At 30.0% G+C, this 20887-nt stretch overlaps 2 protein-coding genes across 2 annotated transcripts; one reads left to right on the plus strand and one right to left on the minus strand.

The window, feature by feature from the left end:
* The first annotated feature begins 1437 nt into the window (after positions 1-1437).
* LOC130499107 (protein PLANT CADMIUM RESISTANCE 9) lies at positions 1438-14187 on the plus strand. The gene is made up of 4 exons (XM_056993010.1): positions 1438-1571; positions 1683-1754; positions 9088-9297; positions 13965-14187. Exons 1-4 carry the CDS (start codon positions 1478-1480, stop codon positions 14021-14023), a joined length of 435 nt encoding a protein of 144 aa, XP_056848990.1. The 5' UTR covers positions 1438-1477; the 3' UTR covers positions 14024-14187.
* Positions 14188-17175: 2988 nt separating this feature from the next.
* Positions 17176-20129, minus strand: LOC108840926 (L-ascorbate oxidase homolog). Its single transcript, XM_056992126.1, has 7 exons — positions 19856-20129; positions 19650-19759; positions 19120-19390; positions 18818-18923; positions 18017-18725; positions 17854-17938; positions 17176-17598 (listed from the first exon to the last, which is right to left on the minus strand). Exons 1-7 carry the CDS (start codon positions 20000-20002, stop codon positions 17380-17382), a joined length of 1647 nt encoding a protein of 548 aa, XP_056848106.1. The 5' UTR covers positions 20003-20129; the 3' UTR covers positions 17176-17379.
* Positions 20130-20887: the final 758 nt, after the last annotated feature.

The raw sequence follows: 20887 nt of genomic DNA on the forward strand, positions 1-20887 counted from the left end.
GAGACATTGAGGGGGGGGGAGAGAGAGAGAGGTAACTGTGAGAGAGGTGGTCCGGCGTGAGAGATATTGAGTTCATGCTGCTCTTATCATCAGTGAGTCACCAGGAGAGGTTAAAAAATGGGAGAAAGCTAGAGAGAGAGAGAGAGAGAGAGAGAGAGAGAGAGAGAGAGAGAGAGAGAGAGAGAGAGAGAGAGAGAGAGAGAGAGAGAGAGAGAGAGAGAGAGAGAGAGAGAGAGAGAGAGACTTATGAGATTAGGGGTTTGCATTTTAATATAGTAAAGCAAAATATTTTATTATGTAATATTTAGGCGGAAACATAAAAATTTCTTATAATTTTATGCAAGAATATTATGTACTGTTTAGACGAATTCCAGGATGTCTTCGAGACCATTTCCAAGAAGTCTTCGAGACGACTTCCAGGAAGTCTTCGAAACGACTTCCAGAAAGTTTTCTAGACGACTTCCTCACAATCGTCTAGACCCTAAATATAAACCCTAAACTAAATTAACTAACTAAACACTTCATAAAATCAAATAAAATTTTAAAAGTGTTTACTATACACATAACTAAATACATATAGGTAAAAAATTAACTTTTCAAAAATATTTAAGTTTTAGAAATTTTCAAAATCTAACCCCAAGAATACATACAATAATACATCATATGTTTAACCAAAGAATATCATGACTCACTACTTTCACTTATCTATGTTGAAAATAATTCAATTTTATTATATCTTAATTTATTTCACTACAATTATTTATAATTACATGATTTCAATTTTTCTCTTATCAAAATATTTTTCACAAAATTTCTAAATTATCTTAAGATCAATTATACGAAAAGACTTTCCTAGAAGTCTTCTAGACGACTTACAATATCTCAGAAAACTTTCCGAAGTTGTAAACGTAAAAACAAATTCTAACTTTTTGTTTGGTCATAAAAGGCTGGTTGTAATTTCACTAGCTTTTTGGGTTACTTTGTCTTTGATTTAAGTTTGGATATACGTTTGCATTTAAACTCAAGATTTGAGTTATATTTGGCGAAGTCCTCCATGGGTATTGAGCAAATTCATCTTCTACCATCAAGTGTTTGACTTTTTCAGAAATACATAGTCTTTCAAAAATTGAAGTTTGACAGATAGAATTAAACAAGAATTATAATTTACTAGTGAGATAAAATATATAAGATTTTATGAATTACTTGAAAAGAACAGTCTTCTCTTATGGAACACGTGACCACGACGTTGCTTTTTTTTTTGTTTTTTTTTTTGAACAACTTGTGACCACGACGTTGCAAAATCTAAAATATTTCTTTTCTTGCAACCAGCAAGAAAATATATATTAAATTTATAGTCAATATTCAAAAGTAAGACTGATTGAATATATTAACATAAATAAAGGATCTATAAATAGCTACATTTTGCAGATAATGATCTATAACTATTTCAATAAGCTATTTGTTGAAACAAAAAAAAATGTCTAAAAACGCAGTGAAAGAAGAGAAGAAAGTCTCTGAAGGGCAATGGACTACCGGTTTATACGATTGTTTCTCAGAAGATATCTCTACATGTAATGATAATTTACTATTCTATTTCTTACAAGTTATAAGAATTTTTTTAAAAGAGAATATTTCGTTTGTCATAAATATCTCTTTGCTGTTGCTTGTATATTGGTATGAAGGTTGCTTCACATGGTTTTGTCCTTGCGTTGCGTTTGGGAGGATAGCTGAGATTCTTGACAAAGGAGAAACAAGTAGGTTTCCTTTCAATATGTTGGAACAAAAGGGGCACCCCAATAGTACTACAGAAAGTAAACCGAGAGACACAACAAAACAAGCAACCACTATGCTTTATTAGAATCTTCTTTAAACAATCTATTACAAGATCTGCTTAATTCAGCTTTTACACGTCTAGTGTTAACACCCTAACACACGCTACTGAAAGATTCCTAAGCTACACCGCTTATATATCTCCTACGTCAAGTACTTCAGCCACTGCTTCAGCACGACTCAGAACACTTCCAAGAGCTTCTCTCTCTCTATAAACTCAGCCTCTGTGTCTCTGTCTTCATACAGACGACTCCATAGCTATTTTATATTATTCTCCACGTTCCTGAAACCTAGTTTCCAAGGCAACATGAATATGGACATCTTCCATATCAATAAATGCAACTTTCCTTTTCTTGGAATGCACTTATTCCTTTTCCTTTAAGTCATAAACTTGCTTCTCAAGTTTATTCCTCTTTCCATATCTTCAAGATACTTTCTTGCTCTCCAAGTCTGTTGACTCCAGCTCAGCATCTCGACTCCACATGGTCTTCATCACTCAACAAGACGTCTCCTTCAGCAACTACGTCAGCGACTACTTCAGGGTTGACATTTTACATCAACAATCTCCCCCTTTTAGCTTTGTGTGCCAATCAAGCACAATGCCGTTCTGGTTCAACAACCATGTTTCCCACCTGGAAGCTTCCATGCTAATTGTGCTTTTCTCCCCCACGGGATGTGCACCACACCATGCTTTTCTCCCCCATGAGATAAGCACAATCTACATCAGGACGTCATCCACCATACTCTTCTCCCCCACGAGATATGCACTCCTTGTACCAGAACGTCACCATTCTCCCCCTGCTTGATTGCATACTAAGCTAAAACACAGATGCTTAAATGTCAAGCCTTATAGACAAACTCCCCCTGAGTCTATGCTTCAATCTTATCCACTTCTCGGAAGTACTTCACCAAGTACGTCAGCACCTAACGCACACCAGTGACACCAAGAGCATGTTATCTTCAACGCACCACACGCTCACCACGAGCTCCACACGATGGCTAACTCCACCACACAGAACGTCAACTCCAATGCCATAAAACTAAGTTCACATCGGACTCCATTATGAACTACTTCAAACACTGCTTCGACACCAAGCAGTAACACACACTAAGGAAACCTCTCTCTTTATTCTAAGAGGTTTATCTTTCTCATAAGGCACATATCTTCTTTCCTTTTCCAAGCTCAGGCAATCAACACACGTACTCTAATATAACTCCAGCTTCATGTAACATGTTACGTACTACCTCCTGTAGTACTCCGCGAACTAATACTTATCTCCCCCTTTTTGACTATGTATGTGAACTCATCACCTCTAGATATAAAACCACGTCTTCATTCTCCCCCTATGAATCACATCATGGTCAAAAACTAATATGAAGATTTATATCCTCCAAAGTAAGGAGGAAATCTCATTCCACCCTCTCCATAGTGATCAAATCTCCTAGACCACTTATTCCTGAGCCCAAATCCTCCATGATTAGCCCTTTGAACAGACTTGAAACACTCACGTCGAATATGTCCTTTAACTCCACAAGAATAACATATATGACCATGTCTCCTCATACCATAAGCTTTCACCGTTTGATTCTTCTCCCTCAATAACTTGTAACACCTTGGCCTAATGTGCCCAATAACACCACAATGATGACAAACAGGCCGAAACTTCCGTTGAGTTGCACTCTTCAATCTAGAAACTCTCTTTGGAGCAGTCACCATAGCAGTTGACGTAGCAGTACGTGTAGCAGTCGTGTTCTTCACATCAGTTACAGTCTTCATTGTAGTCTTTCCATTGGATGTCTTCTTTGTAGACACTTTAACCCCTGGTCTTGTAGCAGACGTAGCTAAAACCCTAGTTTTTCCTGATGATACAAAAATACCTTTAGCTGTAGAACTTTCTCCTTGATATCCAAGGCCACATCGATCACTTTTCCCAATACTGAGAAGATGATCTAGCTGCTTCGTCCCACCATTCAGCATCCTCAAACCCTTCTGAGTCTCTGCAAGTTGAGCACTAATCTGTCGTGCTTCTTCTTCTTTCTCTGAAGCATACTTAAGTGCTTCAGCAACTTGAGCTTCTAGCTTGACCTTCTCCTTTGTCAACTCTGAATTCGCCTCAACCTGTTTGAGCCAATTCTCATACAGTTTTCCAGAATTCTCAGCAAGATCAAAATCCCCATCATCATCATCACTTCCACATGAAGCTCCTGTCACAGATGCTGATGCAGATCCCGCCGCAGATTTCGTCTTAGAACCATACTCAAAAGTTGTAAACGCCACCAAGTTCTTCAACTCTTCACTATCATCTGAATCAATATCAGATTCATTCTTGACGTCACTGTTATTATTTTGCTTCAGTAACTTGTCACATTTCTTCTGAGCATTACCAAATTCATTACCCTCAAAGCTTTTGAATCTTAGTCTCTTGAAAGTTGGACACTCCCTTTTGAAGTGCCCATATCCTCTGCATTTGTAACATTGCACCTCTGTGTTGACACATTGCTCGCCAGCTTCATGTCTTCGCTTTTTCAAACCAACTTTCTCATGTCCTTGCCACTTTATCATTTCCTGTAGTACTTGGTGAAGCACGCGAATCATCTTGATCACCTCATCTTCATTCTCTGATTTTTGACTTGTTGTTTCATCACCTGCCAAATTCACTTCAGTATGATTCCCCACGTCATCAAGCTCCATCTCATGAGCTTTTAACATCCCTACAACTTCATGAAAGCTGAATTTATCTATGTCAAGAGACACAAACATTGCTGCCTTATAAGCTGTGAATCTTTCTGGTAGACACCTTAAAAACTTCTTCACCAGTTTCTTGTCCTTGTATTCCATGCCCAGAACACGAGCCTCTTGTGCTAACCCACTGAGTTGAGAACTAAAATCTGATACAGATTCATGTTCTTTCATCTTCAAGTTCTCAAATTTTGATTTGAGAAAATCCATCCTTAAGCTCTTAACCTTCTCAGTTCCTTCAAAGTGTAATTGCAGAATATCCCACGCCTCTTTTGCATTCTTACATCCTTGAATAAGATCTAGCTGCTTCTTTGTGACTGATGTAAAAATACCAAATAAAGCTTTTGCATTGTGCCTTGACATATCCTTCTCACGCTTTGTCCATTTAGCCAATGGTTTGTTGACCACAACACCATCTTTATCTACTGTCTTGGGAACTTCATAGCCATCTTCTACTGATGCCCAAACATCCATATCAATACTTTGTAAGCTTGCCTTCATCTTTGCTTTCCAATGCCCATATTGTTCTGGATCTAGCATAAACTCAACCACCATGCTTTCTGCTGTACTTTATCTTCCCTTCTTTCCTCTTGGCTTCGGGATCCTCACCAGTAACTTAGGTGACCCGCTCTGATACCACTTGTTGGAACAAAAGGGGCACCCCAATAGTACTACAGAAAGTAAACCGAGAGACACAACAAAACAAGCAACCACTATGCTTTATTAGAATCTTCTTTAAACAATCTATTACAAGATCTGCTTAATTCAGCTTTTACACGTCTAGTGTTAACACCCTAATACACGCTACTGAAAGATTCCTAAGCTACACCGCTTATATATCTCCTTCGTCAAGTACTTCAGCCACTGCTTCAGCACGACTCAGAACACTTCCAAGAGCTTCTCTCTCTCTATAAACTCAGCCTTTGTGTCTCTGTCTTCATACAGACGACTCCATAGCTATTTTATATTATTCTCCACGTTCCTGAAACCTAGTTTCCAAGGCAACATGAATATGGACATCTTCCATATCAATAAGTGCAACTTTCCTTTTCTTGGAATGCACTTATTCCTTTTTCTTTAAGTCATAAACTTGCTTCTCAAGTTTATTCCTCTTTCCATATCTTCAAGATACTTTCTTGCTCTCCAAGTCTGTTGACTCCAGCTCAGCATCTCGACTCCACATGGTCTTCATCACTCAACAAGACGTCTCCTTCAGCAACTACGTCAGCGACTACTTCAGGGTTGACATTTTACATCAACATAATATAATCTCATATCGCTAATTAGATGAAATATAATATGAAATTTTAATGATGTAAACCACATAAAATAATTTTCAACTGGTTATTAATTGGAAGAAAATATCGGAAATGTCAAATTTGTTGATCAAAATTTTATGGACGTGACAAAATGAAGAATAAAAATAAAAATAAAATAAAATAAATAGAAATACATAAGAGCATTTTAGTGGTATAGGGGATGATTAGTTGCGGCTGTATATGTTCTGAGTGTCGATCCTTAGTTATCAGAGGTCCAATACAAAATTTTAAATAAAATTTTTAAATAATGTATATAATATTAAATTATTGAATATAGATATATTATTTGTAAGAAACTAACTCTTGCACTTTTGCTGTATTTTATTAGGGTTTTGAAAAAAAATTGACCAAGCAATTAATCATTGTTATTCTTTATTTTATACATTAGATTAAATTTTAGGAAACGTTGTTACGTGGTTGTTGTAAGATAAGCCACAGTTTTATTATGCGTTTTCCACAATTATACATTTTTCTCTGATAAAAATAATGAAAAATTGGTCATAAAAGTTATGGAAAAATCAGAGGCCCTATTCATTTGTTTCTTATGAATGGGTTCAGACCCGGGCCTGCATGTTATGGACATCCGAAATTTAGTCTAGAGTTAATCAAACCATTTTTTTCTTAAAAAACTCACAATAAAAAATCTCTATAAAATCAAAATATACCTGTAGAAAGTTTTATTTTCAAAGCAAAAAATAATAATTATTTACAAAGATACAAAAAAATAATCTACACTAAATAAACTGCAGATTAAATTTTACAGCCAAAAATATAAATCTACAGACCATTTCAACCACTCCCATGAGTTCTTAAGAGAGTATTTGGATTATTTAATAATAAAAAATGGTATATAAACAAAAATTTAAAAGTAAAAAGGAAAAACTATTTATAAAACAAATGTGACTTTCTTTTTTAAACAGTAATTTCAAAATATTTTTAGTATTTTAACATATCTTATTAGTATCTTTAAGAAGATATGTATATTTCCTTTTCATTAATTTTTTTCTTCTTTTCATAATGTTTTATTATTATTTTTAGTTAAGAGACTCATCAATAAACCAGCGCTCGAATCGCTCTCTAAACCGTGACAACACTAAAAACTTCACTCATCATATATATATTATACTATTATTTATGAAGTGATTTTGCTTAATTGTCAGCTTCTCCATTATATTAGGTGATTTTGCTTATTTGTCATATATTCCATAATTTTAGGTAATTTGCTTATTTATTATGTTTTAATATTTTAGTTTTTTTATTTGTCATCTTTTCTATAAATCTAGATTATATATATTTTATTTGTCATGTACTTAATAATTTTAATTAGTAATTTTATATATTTGTCATATTTTAAAATAATTTTATGTGATAATTTTAGTTTTGCTTAATTGTCATGTTCTCTATGATTTTAAGTTTTTTTTAATGTTATATTATTCTTACAAGCTTATCTGTCATATTCTATTATTTAGGTTGAGTCATTAGTTTTATAAATAAATTTTTAAATTGTTAGTTTTTAAATATTTTAGTGAACATTTAGTAAATATTTTCGTTTATTCAGGGATAACTATTATTAACAAGTAGTATTAATTTTTAGCAATAATTTTATAGTTTTGTTCATCCTATGTTTATTTGAGTAATATTAAAGAGAAATTGCCAAAAATACCATTTTCATAGTACCACTTTTCATGTTTACACTAATCATTTTTACCACTACTTTTAACGAAGGGTTTAGATTTGAAGGTTTAGGATTTAGGGTTTAGATTTGATGTTTTAGGGTTTAAGGTATATAGGTTAGGGTTTAGAGTTGAGTATTTAGGGTTTAGAGTTGAGGATTTAGGGTTTATAGTTTAGGCTTTAGGGTTTAGGGTTTAGGATATTGAATTCATGGTATATAGTTTAGGGTTTAGGGTTTAGAGTTGAAAATTTTGGATTTAGAGTTTAGAATTGGAGGTTTAGGATTTAGAATTTGGGATTAGAATTTTGAAAAATATATAAAAACAAAGATATAAGATCTTTACCATTTTAATAAATAAGGTATTTTTAAAAATGTGTTTTTAGTGATGGTAAAGATGAATAATGATACCTTGAAAGTGGTATTTTTGAAAATTCCCCAATATTAAATTGGTTAATGTTTTTTTTCAAAAAAGCTTTTTTCTCCTTTATGTCATCGAATAATTTATTACTTTTATTTATAAAATTTTAGTTAAATAGATGTATGTTTTTAATTATTATAGATTTTGTTAATATGTGTCACTATGACTTCCGATGTAGATGAAATTCATATATAATTTAGTTAAGACTTTGATAAAGAAAGATTTGATTTCATAGGATTCACTGATATTTGATAATTATGGTTTGTTTTGTAGATTTATCTTTAGGTCATTATAATATTTTATTAAATTTTTATTAGGTTATGATGATAGTTTTTATATATGTGGTTTGGTAATAAAAATAAATATAAGATTTTACAAGTACTAAACTACTGTCTATATTGTAATAGAAAAAGTAAATTATATCTTCTAATTAATTTAATATTTAAAATTAATTAAATAATTTAAATTGAAATTAAAAATTATGTTAAAATTTAATTTAGTTGGATATATATTAATCCGCACAGTGTGCATGCGGATCATATCTAGTACTTATTAACTATGGTTATAACTGATAAAATAATAAAAACTGGTAAAACTAAAATAATACGAATAGAATACAATAAAATAAAATAAAATCCTCATTCCACTTATTCCACAATTACTTTGGTTTGGAACAATCTTTTTAAACGATATGGAATGATAAAGAGTGAAATTGAGTTTTCTTTTCATTTTTTCATTGTAAATGGGTGAACATTTTGGGGAATGCAAAAGAGTTAAACATTTATGAAGATTTTTTTTTAAAATGCATTCGAGTCATACTCTTTGTATTTTATCTATTTATTTGTGGAACTGATGACATGCATATTCTATTTTATCCATGTTAGATGATGAAAAAATTATTGATTAACGGAATAAATCATTTCATTTAAGCAAAAAAAACTAAAAAAAAAATCATTTCATGCATTATTCTATTCGAGAAATCAACAATCCAATTGCAGCATATATACACGTGTGCAATGTATTTTATGTTCAATACGTGTTACCAAGTTTATTATTTTATTTTTTTGAAAGCTGATTATCTTATGAGTTATGATCTCTTTAAAAGGTCAAGGACTTGCTGGATTAATGGTTGTGGCAATGTCTAAAATTGGATGTGGATGGTACTATGCTTCAAAATACAGAGCCAAGTTGAGGACCCAATACTCGTTGCCCGAGGATCCTTGCTCGGATGGCGCAGTCCACTTCTTCTGCTGCTCATGTGCTCTTTCTCAAGAACACCGCGAACTCAAATATCGAGGTCTTGATCCCTCTCTAGGTAACCAATCTCTTTTCACTCCTCTTTTTTTTTTTTTACAAACAAAAGGGTTAAACCTGTGTTTATTAAAGACACATATATAACCCCTGAGTGGAGATATAGTTTACGGATAGACCTTCTCTTGAGCATTCAAATGAACCGAAAGCAATATCTCATATCCGTGTGGCCGGTGGAGTTTGAACCCGATTTCACGGTATTGGGTTTTTTAATTTCCTCAAGCGCCACTAAACCACCACCACCGATTTCTTTTCACTCCTCTTTTTAGCAATTACGCCACTTCTGAATTTAAGCGTGTTTGTCACCGTTATGATTATTTCACTATAAAGAAATTGATTTGGGGAGGGTTTCTAAGAACATATGTGTATACGCCCAATTACAAGGCCACCACCCAAGACCGCCCCGAACAAATTAAAGTGACATTCTTTCGCATTAAATTTCTTTTTTCTTTTTTCTCATTTCGCATTAAATTTCTTTTGTTGCGGAAACCCTACTCACAATATACTTATCTGTAGAAAATTATGAAAATTAAAGAGTAAAACTTAAATCACATAGAATTAAATATCACGAAACCAGCTGGCATGTTTCGTAAGCTAAACCCTTTCACCAAAAAAAATGTTTCGTAAGCTAATTATATGTCTCAGTCTCATGATCATGATGTCATAATTATCCATCAATTCAAAATTATATATGGAATAAACTGCAAATAGATTAATGTTTGTATTAGTATATATTTGTTGACCGTTTCAAGATTTTGTTATATAATCTCTCAATATTCGGAATTGTCTACTAAAATTTAGTTTGTAATGAATAACACTCTGTACTAAGAAAATGTTTGAACTCTAGACACAAGAAAAAAATACCCGTAAGTTTTATCCATAAGGTAGGTAACATCATTTAGAAACTGCCAAATTATTTACAAGTTAGAATCACTTCAAAAATAATTAACACAAAATATATCCCCTATATATTAAAGGAGAAACATTTGAAAAATTGTAACCTCAGTTTTGTAATAATTAAAATAAACTTCATGCTTAGGTGTCATTCAATTAGGTAGTTCATTACATTCAATTGAAAAATAAGCAGGTTCACATTCGATTTTTATATGTCGTTAGATACACTCGTTGGTCAAACTTATGATATGATGATATGATATGATATTTACAATAGAAGCATCTATAATTGTTCCGCTAGATATAATTACTATTTTATTTTCTTTCCTTAAATAAAACCTACGGAAAATTACCATAAATGACTAATATATATATGACAATTAATGTTTGTAATAATAAAGATTTGATAACAAATTATATCTCCTCCATCATTTTTCTTTAATTTATATTTTTAAAATAAATTAAACAATCGAATTAGCTATAAAATTAAAATTTAGTTTTTTTGTATATGTTATATTTTGAATTTAAAAAAATGACAATAAATGACTAAAACTATTAAAATTATTATGTTAAAAATTAATGATCACTGGTTAACACTTTTATTATACATGATTTTTAAATTATATGAATAAAAAGTATCATTTAATAATAAAACAAATATATATAGATTAAACTATATACCATATAAGATATCATAAATATTTTAATTTCAAAACTTTTAATGAATTTTCAAGAACATTTATAAATTATAAACTTATTAAATTTTTCACATTGTAAATTTGTTATAAAACGATATGACTGATCATAGAACCGTATGATTATGAAGTTTCATTTAATAAATAACTATATAAAGTATAATATATAAAATATACTATTCTTAGAAAAGTAGGTTGGTCCATCTTAACTTATATTATATTTTTTATTAAATTAACTATCGAATTGATAAATAATGTACAAAAAACAATCCTGAACTTTCCTTAAATAAAAGCTATGAAATTAACCTAATATGATTAACGTATATATGAAAATTAATTATTATGAATAATGAATATTTGATAACAATTTTTGTATCTTCGTTCTTTTTAAAAAAATTATATTATTAAAAGATATTAAACAATCACATTAGTTATATAATAAAAACATTTAGATTTTTACTTATGTGCTATATTTTGAATTTTTCAAAACGTTTATAAATTATTAGAAATTTGAAGATCTCACTTTGAAATTTTTTTGATCAATAGCTTCATTTTTTTTAATTATAATGAGATACAAATAATTATAAATTTTTATTAATATGAATTTTTATTTATTAAATATTAAAATTAAATAATATATATGTATATATATATATATATATATATATATATATATATATATTAAAGATTTAAAGCAACAAAATTGGCTGCATCAATTTTAGTCATTCACTTGAAACTTTTCAAAACTATGTGAAAGACTAAAGTCAAATTAATTTAGTTTTGAAAGTAATAAGATGATAGTTCTAAAATCATTAAAATGGTTCTCAATGATGTGAAAGTTAAATATTAAAAAAATTGTAGGATATGTTTTTGTAATAAAAATGACTTATTGACCACATTAAAATTTTTATAGATATAAACAGGGTGGTAAAAAATTTAAGCCCAAATCGACCAGGTTCATCATAAATTCAAAAGTGATTTCGGTCCATAATTACAATTACAAATGTTCAGCCCAACATATTCTCTATCTAATCTATTTAAAAAAGTACAAAATTAGATTAATCCTTAGTTTTCCACTAGAATTACATTGCCATGCCATTGAGATATTAAATGAAACTATATTTAAGTATGATTATTTTTTCTTAATTTAAATAATATATTTAAACATTTAATGTCTTTTCCTAATTTAAATAATAGATTTCCTTAATAAAATCTTAACCAAAATAGATTTCCTAATATATTTTGTATTAACATATTATATTTTTAATATTTATTAGTAACAAATAACAAAATAAAAAATCACACATCATAATCAATTTATATAATATATAAATAAAATATAAAATAATTTATTTATATATTATTAGCATAATGCTTTCATAATACAAATTAAATTAGTTATAAATATAAGATTGGTTTATATGATACATTATGATATATATAGACGATTAAATCACAAAATATAATTATTTTAAAGTAATAAATAAAATTGTTATGTTTTAAAATGTTATATTAAAAATTATATAATACATTTTAATTTAAAAATATATATATAGTACCATAAGTACACAAAAAGAAACTAAAGTGAAAGAAAACATTTATACAGTCACGGGTCATGCTTTAAAAATAAACAAAACAACGCAAGATTATTTTTCTGTAACAAAATTAATTTTAATAGAAATTATAGTTCTAAATATGTTTATATATTTTACGTATTTATAATTTTTTTTGTTTCTATGGGATGCTAATAAATAAAATAAATATCCGCCCGGTCGGGCGGGTCAAAATCTAGTATATATTAAAAGAGAAGCATTCTAAGAATTGTGTTTACACTATAGTGAACATGTGGCAATCTCACAATGATTTGAGAATGAGCATTCAAACACTCATAAATGTTTTCACACTCTACATAAATGTGTTCAAACTATATATTTTATGTTTTGTTTTTAATATAAAATTCACAAGGTTCCAAAAAAATATGAATTTAAAATCTAATTCTATAATAGGATATTAACACATGATAAAAACAATCCAAAATCAACTAAATCCAAATTAGGGCTGTTCAATATGCTAAATCCGAAGAGTACCGAACCGAACAGAAATAGATAATATGATTTTTGTTTTGGTATATACCATCGTAACCAAATTAATTTGATTTTATAAAAACCGTCGGATTTGGATATGGTTTGATTTATAACCGATTAAACTCAAACATGTAAATATGTATATATTTATAACGACGCATGAATATATATATATTTTTATATGAGTTGAATTATAATTTGTAAATTACTTGAATCACTTGAATTATAATTAATTAATAATTTACCGTAACTAAGGTTTCTTATTTTCTTAGTCTTTCTTTTTTGATCTTTTTGCTTTATTTTAACAATAACTAACTTGAAGTAAAAATTATAAATTTGATGGACAATAATTCGTTGAAATTATTTACAACTTTTCTTATCTTTAAACAAATAGAGTTGTATTCAATCGAAGACATATTAATTTTGAACACTAAATATAGAAGAATAGAAAACCTTTTATTTCATGCTTCTGTTTTGTTTTTTAATTTTATTTTCAAAATTTAGAATTTTGATATTAATTCTATATTTGATTATTTTATTAGATGATAGAAGCATTTTTCTGTTTTTTATTTTTTTATTTAAATATATAATATTTTTTAATAAATGAATTTTTGACAACATAACTCTAAAATTCGTATAATATATAATATGATCTCAAACTAAATAATTATGTTTTTTTGGTATAAAACCAGATAAACTGAAAACCGACGGTATATAAACCAAATCGAACCGAAGTAAATATGGAATTAGAATAGTAGTTATATTTTACTAACTGAAATACCAAAAAAACGAACCGAACCGAAACCAACCCGATATCCATATTGAACCTCTCTAGTCCAAATGAAACCGAACTATTATTTCATTCTCCAAAACATAATAAAATAACAACTTCATCCTAGTATCTTATATTCGCCAAAATAGTTCATGCGAGTATGAACTTGATTTACAACAATTAACATACTTTAATAATACAAAGTATTTCTATGACTATTGAAAAGGGTGGCAAGGAAACATGGACAAAAGACCGCCGTCTTTGGCGTCAAGCATGGAACGTTGAAGAATAATGTAACGTCGACAAATACTCATATATATATAACTGGATGCTTGAAACATAATATTTTTATGGTAATTTCGTTTGTAAAATCTTCTATGTATGTGTATACCTTTAAAAACAAATGTTTGTATAAGAAAATATTTGATTTTAATGTATATATTTTTGAAATTATACATTTATATTGGTCTGATTATATTATTTTATGTATATAAAATATTTTTATAGAATTTAAATTTTATTTTAGATATACTTTAACTAGATCTCATCAAAATATATTAAATATTACGAAAATATAAAGATAATTCCATTAGGAGTAAAAAATAAATAATATATAGCTTGTTAGTATTTATATAAAACGTAACTACATCTAAATTATTAATTTATAATTTTGATGGGACCATATATTTACATAGGATTTAATAAAACATTATTTTCTTGTTATCTTATCTATTTGTGTTATTTTTTAACTGATCCAATTTTAGAGACCAGAAAAATTATTAATTTATAATTTATAATTTTGATGGGACCATGTATTTACATAGGATTTAATAAAACATTATTTTCTTGTTATCTTATCTATTTGTGTTATTTTTTAACTGATCCAATTTTAGAGACCAGAAAAATTATTAATTTATAGTATTTATTAATTTATCGAGTATTAATTTATATAGTTTCTACCGTGTTACTATCTCTTCAATTTGTTCTTGCCATGTTGAATAGACAATTTTAACAAAATTTCCCCCAAAGACAATAGCTCAACCATTGATCACTAAAAAAAATTAAACTGTATAATTGGATCCCCAAATGTTAACTTTATTTTTAAAGCAATACTATAAACCAACCTGTTTTGAATGGATTCACATATTTCATCAACTCTATGATTTACATATTAAAAGAAATTAGTAATATTTTGGTTGAAATCTTGATCTTTAGATTGCTAAAGATAAGCTTGTATTTAAAATAAGTGTATGCCACTAAATTTAGAAGGTCAAAAGATATTGCTTAGAATAATCACTTAAAAAATATGGAAGCTGATATATATTGTAGATCTAATATCTTTTTTTTCTTAAAAATATTCCTTAGAATATTCGTAAAAAAGACAAGTTGTATTTGTTAAAGAATATTAAAATAATTTTACTAAAAAATATTTTAATTCTGAAAATCCATGTAAAAATCTTTGTTAAATATATTACAGTTTTAATACTATTTACTATATATTGAAAATTGGGAATTTGATAGCATATGACACCAAAAATTAAGTCTATAACCATAATAACATTTTGGTTATGATATTCTTTGTATAATATGTATAATGACAAAATTACCCTTCATTCCCTGTTCATTCTCACTCTCACTTCTATCGTTGATCTTTTTCTTCTGAGACTATTTTTATTTTCCAAATTGTCTGTTTTATCCCATGATCATTTTGAAGTTTTATGAAGCTTTTGGAAAATGAATTCTTCGGGACACTGTATAATTATCATCAGATCCAATAACTGGTAGACTTATATAATTGTTTGGTTTTACAATTTTGCTAATTGTCGGTATATGTGGATTAAGATTCAGAGAACGCGTCGAACTGTCTAGAGAAGATAAATAATATAGGTTACTTCGTACTATTCTATTTTATAAACATAGAATAGACACGATTTCTAACTTTTTCAAGAAAATATGAATTTGATAGTGTGTTTGTGTAGTTGATGCAGTGCTTCAATATAAAGTTTTATGTTTTAAAACTTTATATCTAACTAGATTTTGACCCGCACGCCCGTGCGGGTGTATATTTCAAAAATATATTGCTATTTATTTTTATGTCAATATCAAAGCTGGATAAAAATTCAAATTTGAAGAACCGAACCGATCACGATCCGAAAGAGTAATACCAAACCCGAACCAAAATTGATTAAATATCTAAATTATTCAAAATTTTGACATTTAGACAACCGAAACCATAACCAATTCGAACCGAAGTATTTTGGATATCAAAAAGTATCCGGAAAAGATTTATATACTTATATATATATATATATATATATATTAATTATTTTTAGTTTTAATGTATATAAAACATCCAGAATATATATGATCCTTTTAGGTTGGTTTAAATACTTGAAAATATATAAAAATAGTCAAATATAAATATCTAACATAGTGGAAGTACACTCGAAACACCAAAAAGATTAAAACAATTATTGAATTTTGATCCAAAATTTAAATCAAACCAATTTATATGTTAAATTTAGCTATTCTGACATATGTTATTCAGACTTATATACCATATATTATTTTATTTATAGATTTAAAAAAATTCAAAATATATATTGAATTAAACAAAAAAAATGAAATGGGTTATCCGAACCCGAATTGAACCCGCAAAGATCCGAATATAATTCGAACCGAAATTTAGAATTATCTGAGTGGAGCTGAAATCTTTGACCCCGAAAATTCAAAACTCAAACAGATCCGAAACGAATCCGAATGGATATTTGAACGCCTAGCCTTAGTCATAGTTCGAACTGAAATTTAGAAATATATTAATGGGATTGAAATCTTTGACCCCGGAAATCCGAAACCCAAACAGATCCGAAAAACCCGAATGGATACCTGAATGCCTAGGAAACATTGGAGAGAGATTAATATTGTCATTTGCAGTGACTCCCAGGAATTAAAATCGCGGAACAAAATATATTCGGATTTCAAACTAAAGACATAAAACATACAAAACATACATGGTATGGTTTCCAAACCATAAAAAAGCATGATGAGACAAATTTCATACCTAACTAAACGTTAACTTAAAAAAAGTTCCCGAAACTTTTTATATCATTCAAAAAAAGATTAGAAAAAGTTCTTGAAACTTCTTCTAACCAATAGCGATGAATTATAATGATGGAATATAGGTGTAATAATATAGGTGTAATAATAAATGTGTAATAATAAATATTTTCTATTAAAATCTAAATAATTTAATTAGAAAGAAAATTTAAATATGTCTGAGTTCCGCAAAAAAATTAGGTCACTGAAACTAATATAAATTTTATACACAAATTCAAATATGAATTATGTACAAAAACTATAAACTATTTCTCTTATAAAATTATATTTTTATTTGATAATTCTTGTTATCAACTAGCAAATACTCCCAGGAATTAAAATCGCGGAACAAAATATATTTATACATTAAGAAAGATTACAAACATTACACGTGAATTGTTTTTTGAAGTGTATAGTCAGGAGCTACTTGAAGCTTTATAGGTGTAACCTTTCATCTTTGTGGTGTGGTTATATTATATTACTAATTAAAATATATTGGTTAATTCATTCAAGATTGATATGAACCCCATCATTGTCAATAGGAGCTAGGGTGTGAAGTCGCGCCTGTGTCTGTTGGAGGCTTGACCACACAACAAAGCATTTTTTGGCAAAGGATATTCATCTTTGATTGAGCTAGCCGGAGAGTGAACTCGGAAGTAGAATTGTTGACCTAAGTATTGTCTTGCCCAAAACTCACTTCTGAAATTCCACATCCCCACATTATCTAATGCCACATATACAGCTGTCCAAGATTTTTGATAGACCTAATAATAATGTACACATTTCCAACTTTAATTAAGAACCAAGTTTTGATCAAAAAAAAAAAATTAAGAACCAAGTGAATAATTCCAGTCTGGTGGTACTATTTAGGAATACTAAAAGTGTCTGCTGCTTAGATCCTCTATTGTGAATTTCATTTGGGAGGTACGTGCCCCACGGGAATTGTATGAGCTTCAGCATAAAATCTATTAACAAAAAATTCCAAAAATGTATAGATATATGGAGAGAGTATACGTCACCTGAGTAGTGGAGCGAGAAATAGCATCCTTAAGGTTATACTCTCGTCTGCTCGCCGGTGACCATGTAGACCATCGATTACCAATCCTGTTGAGAAGTCACATACGTCAATGACCTTCAAGGCTTAATATGATTGCCATAGTATGATAAAGTTATTGTTCTCACCCAACAACCCAGAAGTTGTATCCATCAAGGTGGTAAGTCTGGACTATCTTCTCGTGGTTTAGTAAAACGATCTCAAGAAAATCCTTGTGGTGTACTCCCATCACTGCTGTTTCTAGTCTGATCCCTGCTCTTCCAGGCTTATCAGGGATGCTTCCTACTTTGAAAACACCTTTGATCTTAAAGTAATCTGCTAGCTTCAGTGGAGTATCAGCAGGAACGAATGATACGCCATTTATGGCATATCGTTGCTTCCTATTCACAACGCCTGCTGAGCTTTCAAGTATTAATGTCCTGGAAATCTTGATTCGACCATAATGATATGAGCCCTCAGCATTTTGCCTGGACGCAGTCAGGTTAGTCTTAATGGACCGAGCCTGCTTAATAGAAAAGTCTACCTCATTTCCTGGTTCTATTCTAGGGACAAATTTAGAGGTTTTGGATTTGGTGTTGGAGTACTTAAGAATTACTGCATTTTGAGATTGTATGTCGGTGAATCTCGTCCTGGCCACAATGGTATAATTTTGGGGAGGCTGGTCCATCGTGACCAGGACAGAAAGAGATTGACCAACGTGAATGTCAAGTGAAGTGTACATGGATTGGATTGTGTAGGTTCCCTCGACCTCAACGAGCTTCAACATATGGCCTAGTATTTCAAAGTTAAGGGACATTTGAAGCCCCACATTTGATATTCTAAATCTGTACGTTTTACCTGTTAATTAAGCCATGAAAGTAATAAGATCGCCAAAATGCTCGATCTTCTTTGTAACTAACGTATTAAAGTTTTGAGTTTTAAAAATGAACCTTTGTCGACAGTTAAAGAAGTAGAGGCGGGGTTTCCATTGCCATTGATCAAAACAGCGAAAGGCCTATGTATCATGCGTCCTCCATCCAAACGTGCCGTCAAATTCTACTTGTGGATTAATAGTAGTACTTTTTAAAAACAAACATTATTTAATAAAATGGTCTAGAAATCCTATGTGAATCCAAAAATAAAATTAAAAATGCCCATGTAAACCACAATAATCTTTTTTTTTAACCCACAATAATCTTGAGCCAGCCGTTGTGCTAAGCTAACATGATAAGTTAATAATTAAGATATAAACCTTGTAGTCTTCTAGGTACCAATCCCCGATGAGGAGGGTGAAGTCTCCGGCTGGTTGCGGGAAAGGGACGGGAATGCCAGGGCGACTGAGGATACGGATGGCACCAAAACCACCGGCGGCTTTTTGAACGCCCAGTGAAGGGAAGTAGAAGAAACTTCCGATCTGGTCTCCGACATGGAAGTCATAAGTATAATTCTTTCCAGGTGGGATTGGACAAGTCGTTCCATACACTCCATCTTGGTAAGAGTTTCTCTTTAGATGCAAGCCGTTCCTGCATTTATGAAAACATTTTTTGTATTTATTATATTTATGATAATTTTTTTTTATGATACTGCAATTAGGATGAAACATTGACGTGTAATATTATCCAACAAAATAAAAAGACTGGGAAGAAACGGCACATGTGCATGCAAATGGCCTTCTTCTAACAACTGATAAGTTCCATACATGAATGTAGAAATATTTCATATGAATTGGGTTCAAATTATGTTTACGGAAAGGTGAAACTAAAGAGGTAAAGAAATAGATACCAAGACAAGAGAAAAGGCTCGTCCAGACCATTGTGAACATTGATTATCAAATTATCATTGGTGACTAAGGAAAGCTCCGGTCCGGGAAATTTTCCGTTTATTAGAATTACCTGCATGTCGATATGCATGTGTATTTTACATAAATAAACTTTTACATTCATTCAAAAAATAAAAATAAATAAATAAATACACACATATATATATACCCTTTCTGGAGGATTGCGCTTATTCAAAGAGATGTTGCCGTAAGTGACCCTCAGGTCGAAGAAGCGGAAGGAATCTTCAGCTTGAACAAAAGAAATGATGGTCATCGTCATCATCATCCAAACACCGCCGTCAGGACACCACGCCATAATCGCTCTCGTAGCTGCCTTAGATCCTGATGAAACTTTGGTAGCGAGAAAGGACAAGAAGCAAACGTTGGAAGAAAAAGCTTGAAGTTTGTAATAACCCAACTATAGGACTCGGTGACGTATTGAAAGTCTGAAATCTTTCCAATAAGCTAATTCCGCAATTCATTGAACTAGCTTATTCTCATGCTTTTTTTATCATCTAGAAATTTCATTAAAAAAAATTCATCAAACCTTATTCTCATGGTATAGAATAATTTTCTTTCGTAAACTAAAAAAAACTAAAAACAAAGAAACTGAAAAAGGTATACAAATCTTATATAATAAAGTTGAGTTTTTTTTCTCTTTGGAGGAAAAAATGTCATCCTTTTAATAACTAAAATCTTTTCTCAACTTTATTTAATGTGTTTTGATGTTAATTTATTTTTGTTATTTACAATTTATTACAATGATGTTTTAATTTTGGATTGAAAGTTTAATTTATTATTAATTTTATGTCTTGATTTTCTTTAGATTTAATAACTCTTATGTTACATACTTTTTTAAATATTTTTAAACTATTTTTTAATATTTTGTATGTCAAATAAAAATACAAAAATGGAAACTAAAGTTAAGTATTTTCAAAAAAAATTAAACATAAAATAGATACATATCCAAACTATTACTTTACGTTTGAAAACATTTAAATTATTAACTTTAGTTTTTATATATTTATTTTCATAGCTAATATATTATCTTATAATAAAATTAATTCATTTACTAAACCGCGGTTCACCCACGATTGATCCATAGACCCGGTAAATCGTCCGGTTCAGTGTCCGGGTCGGGTGTCAAAACATTGGTTTACAGGATTTATTTATATTTGATGTTGACGATGGAAAATGGAGC

This window comes from Raphanus sativus, chromosome 2 (genome assembly GCF_000801105.2).
Source record: "Raphanus sativus cultivar WK10039 chromosome 2, ASM80110v3, whole genome shotgun sequence".
Lineage (NCBI taxonomy): Eukaryota > Viridiplantae > Streptophyta > Magnoliopsida > Brassicales > Brassicaceae > Raphanus > Raphanus sativus.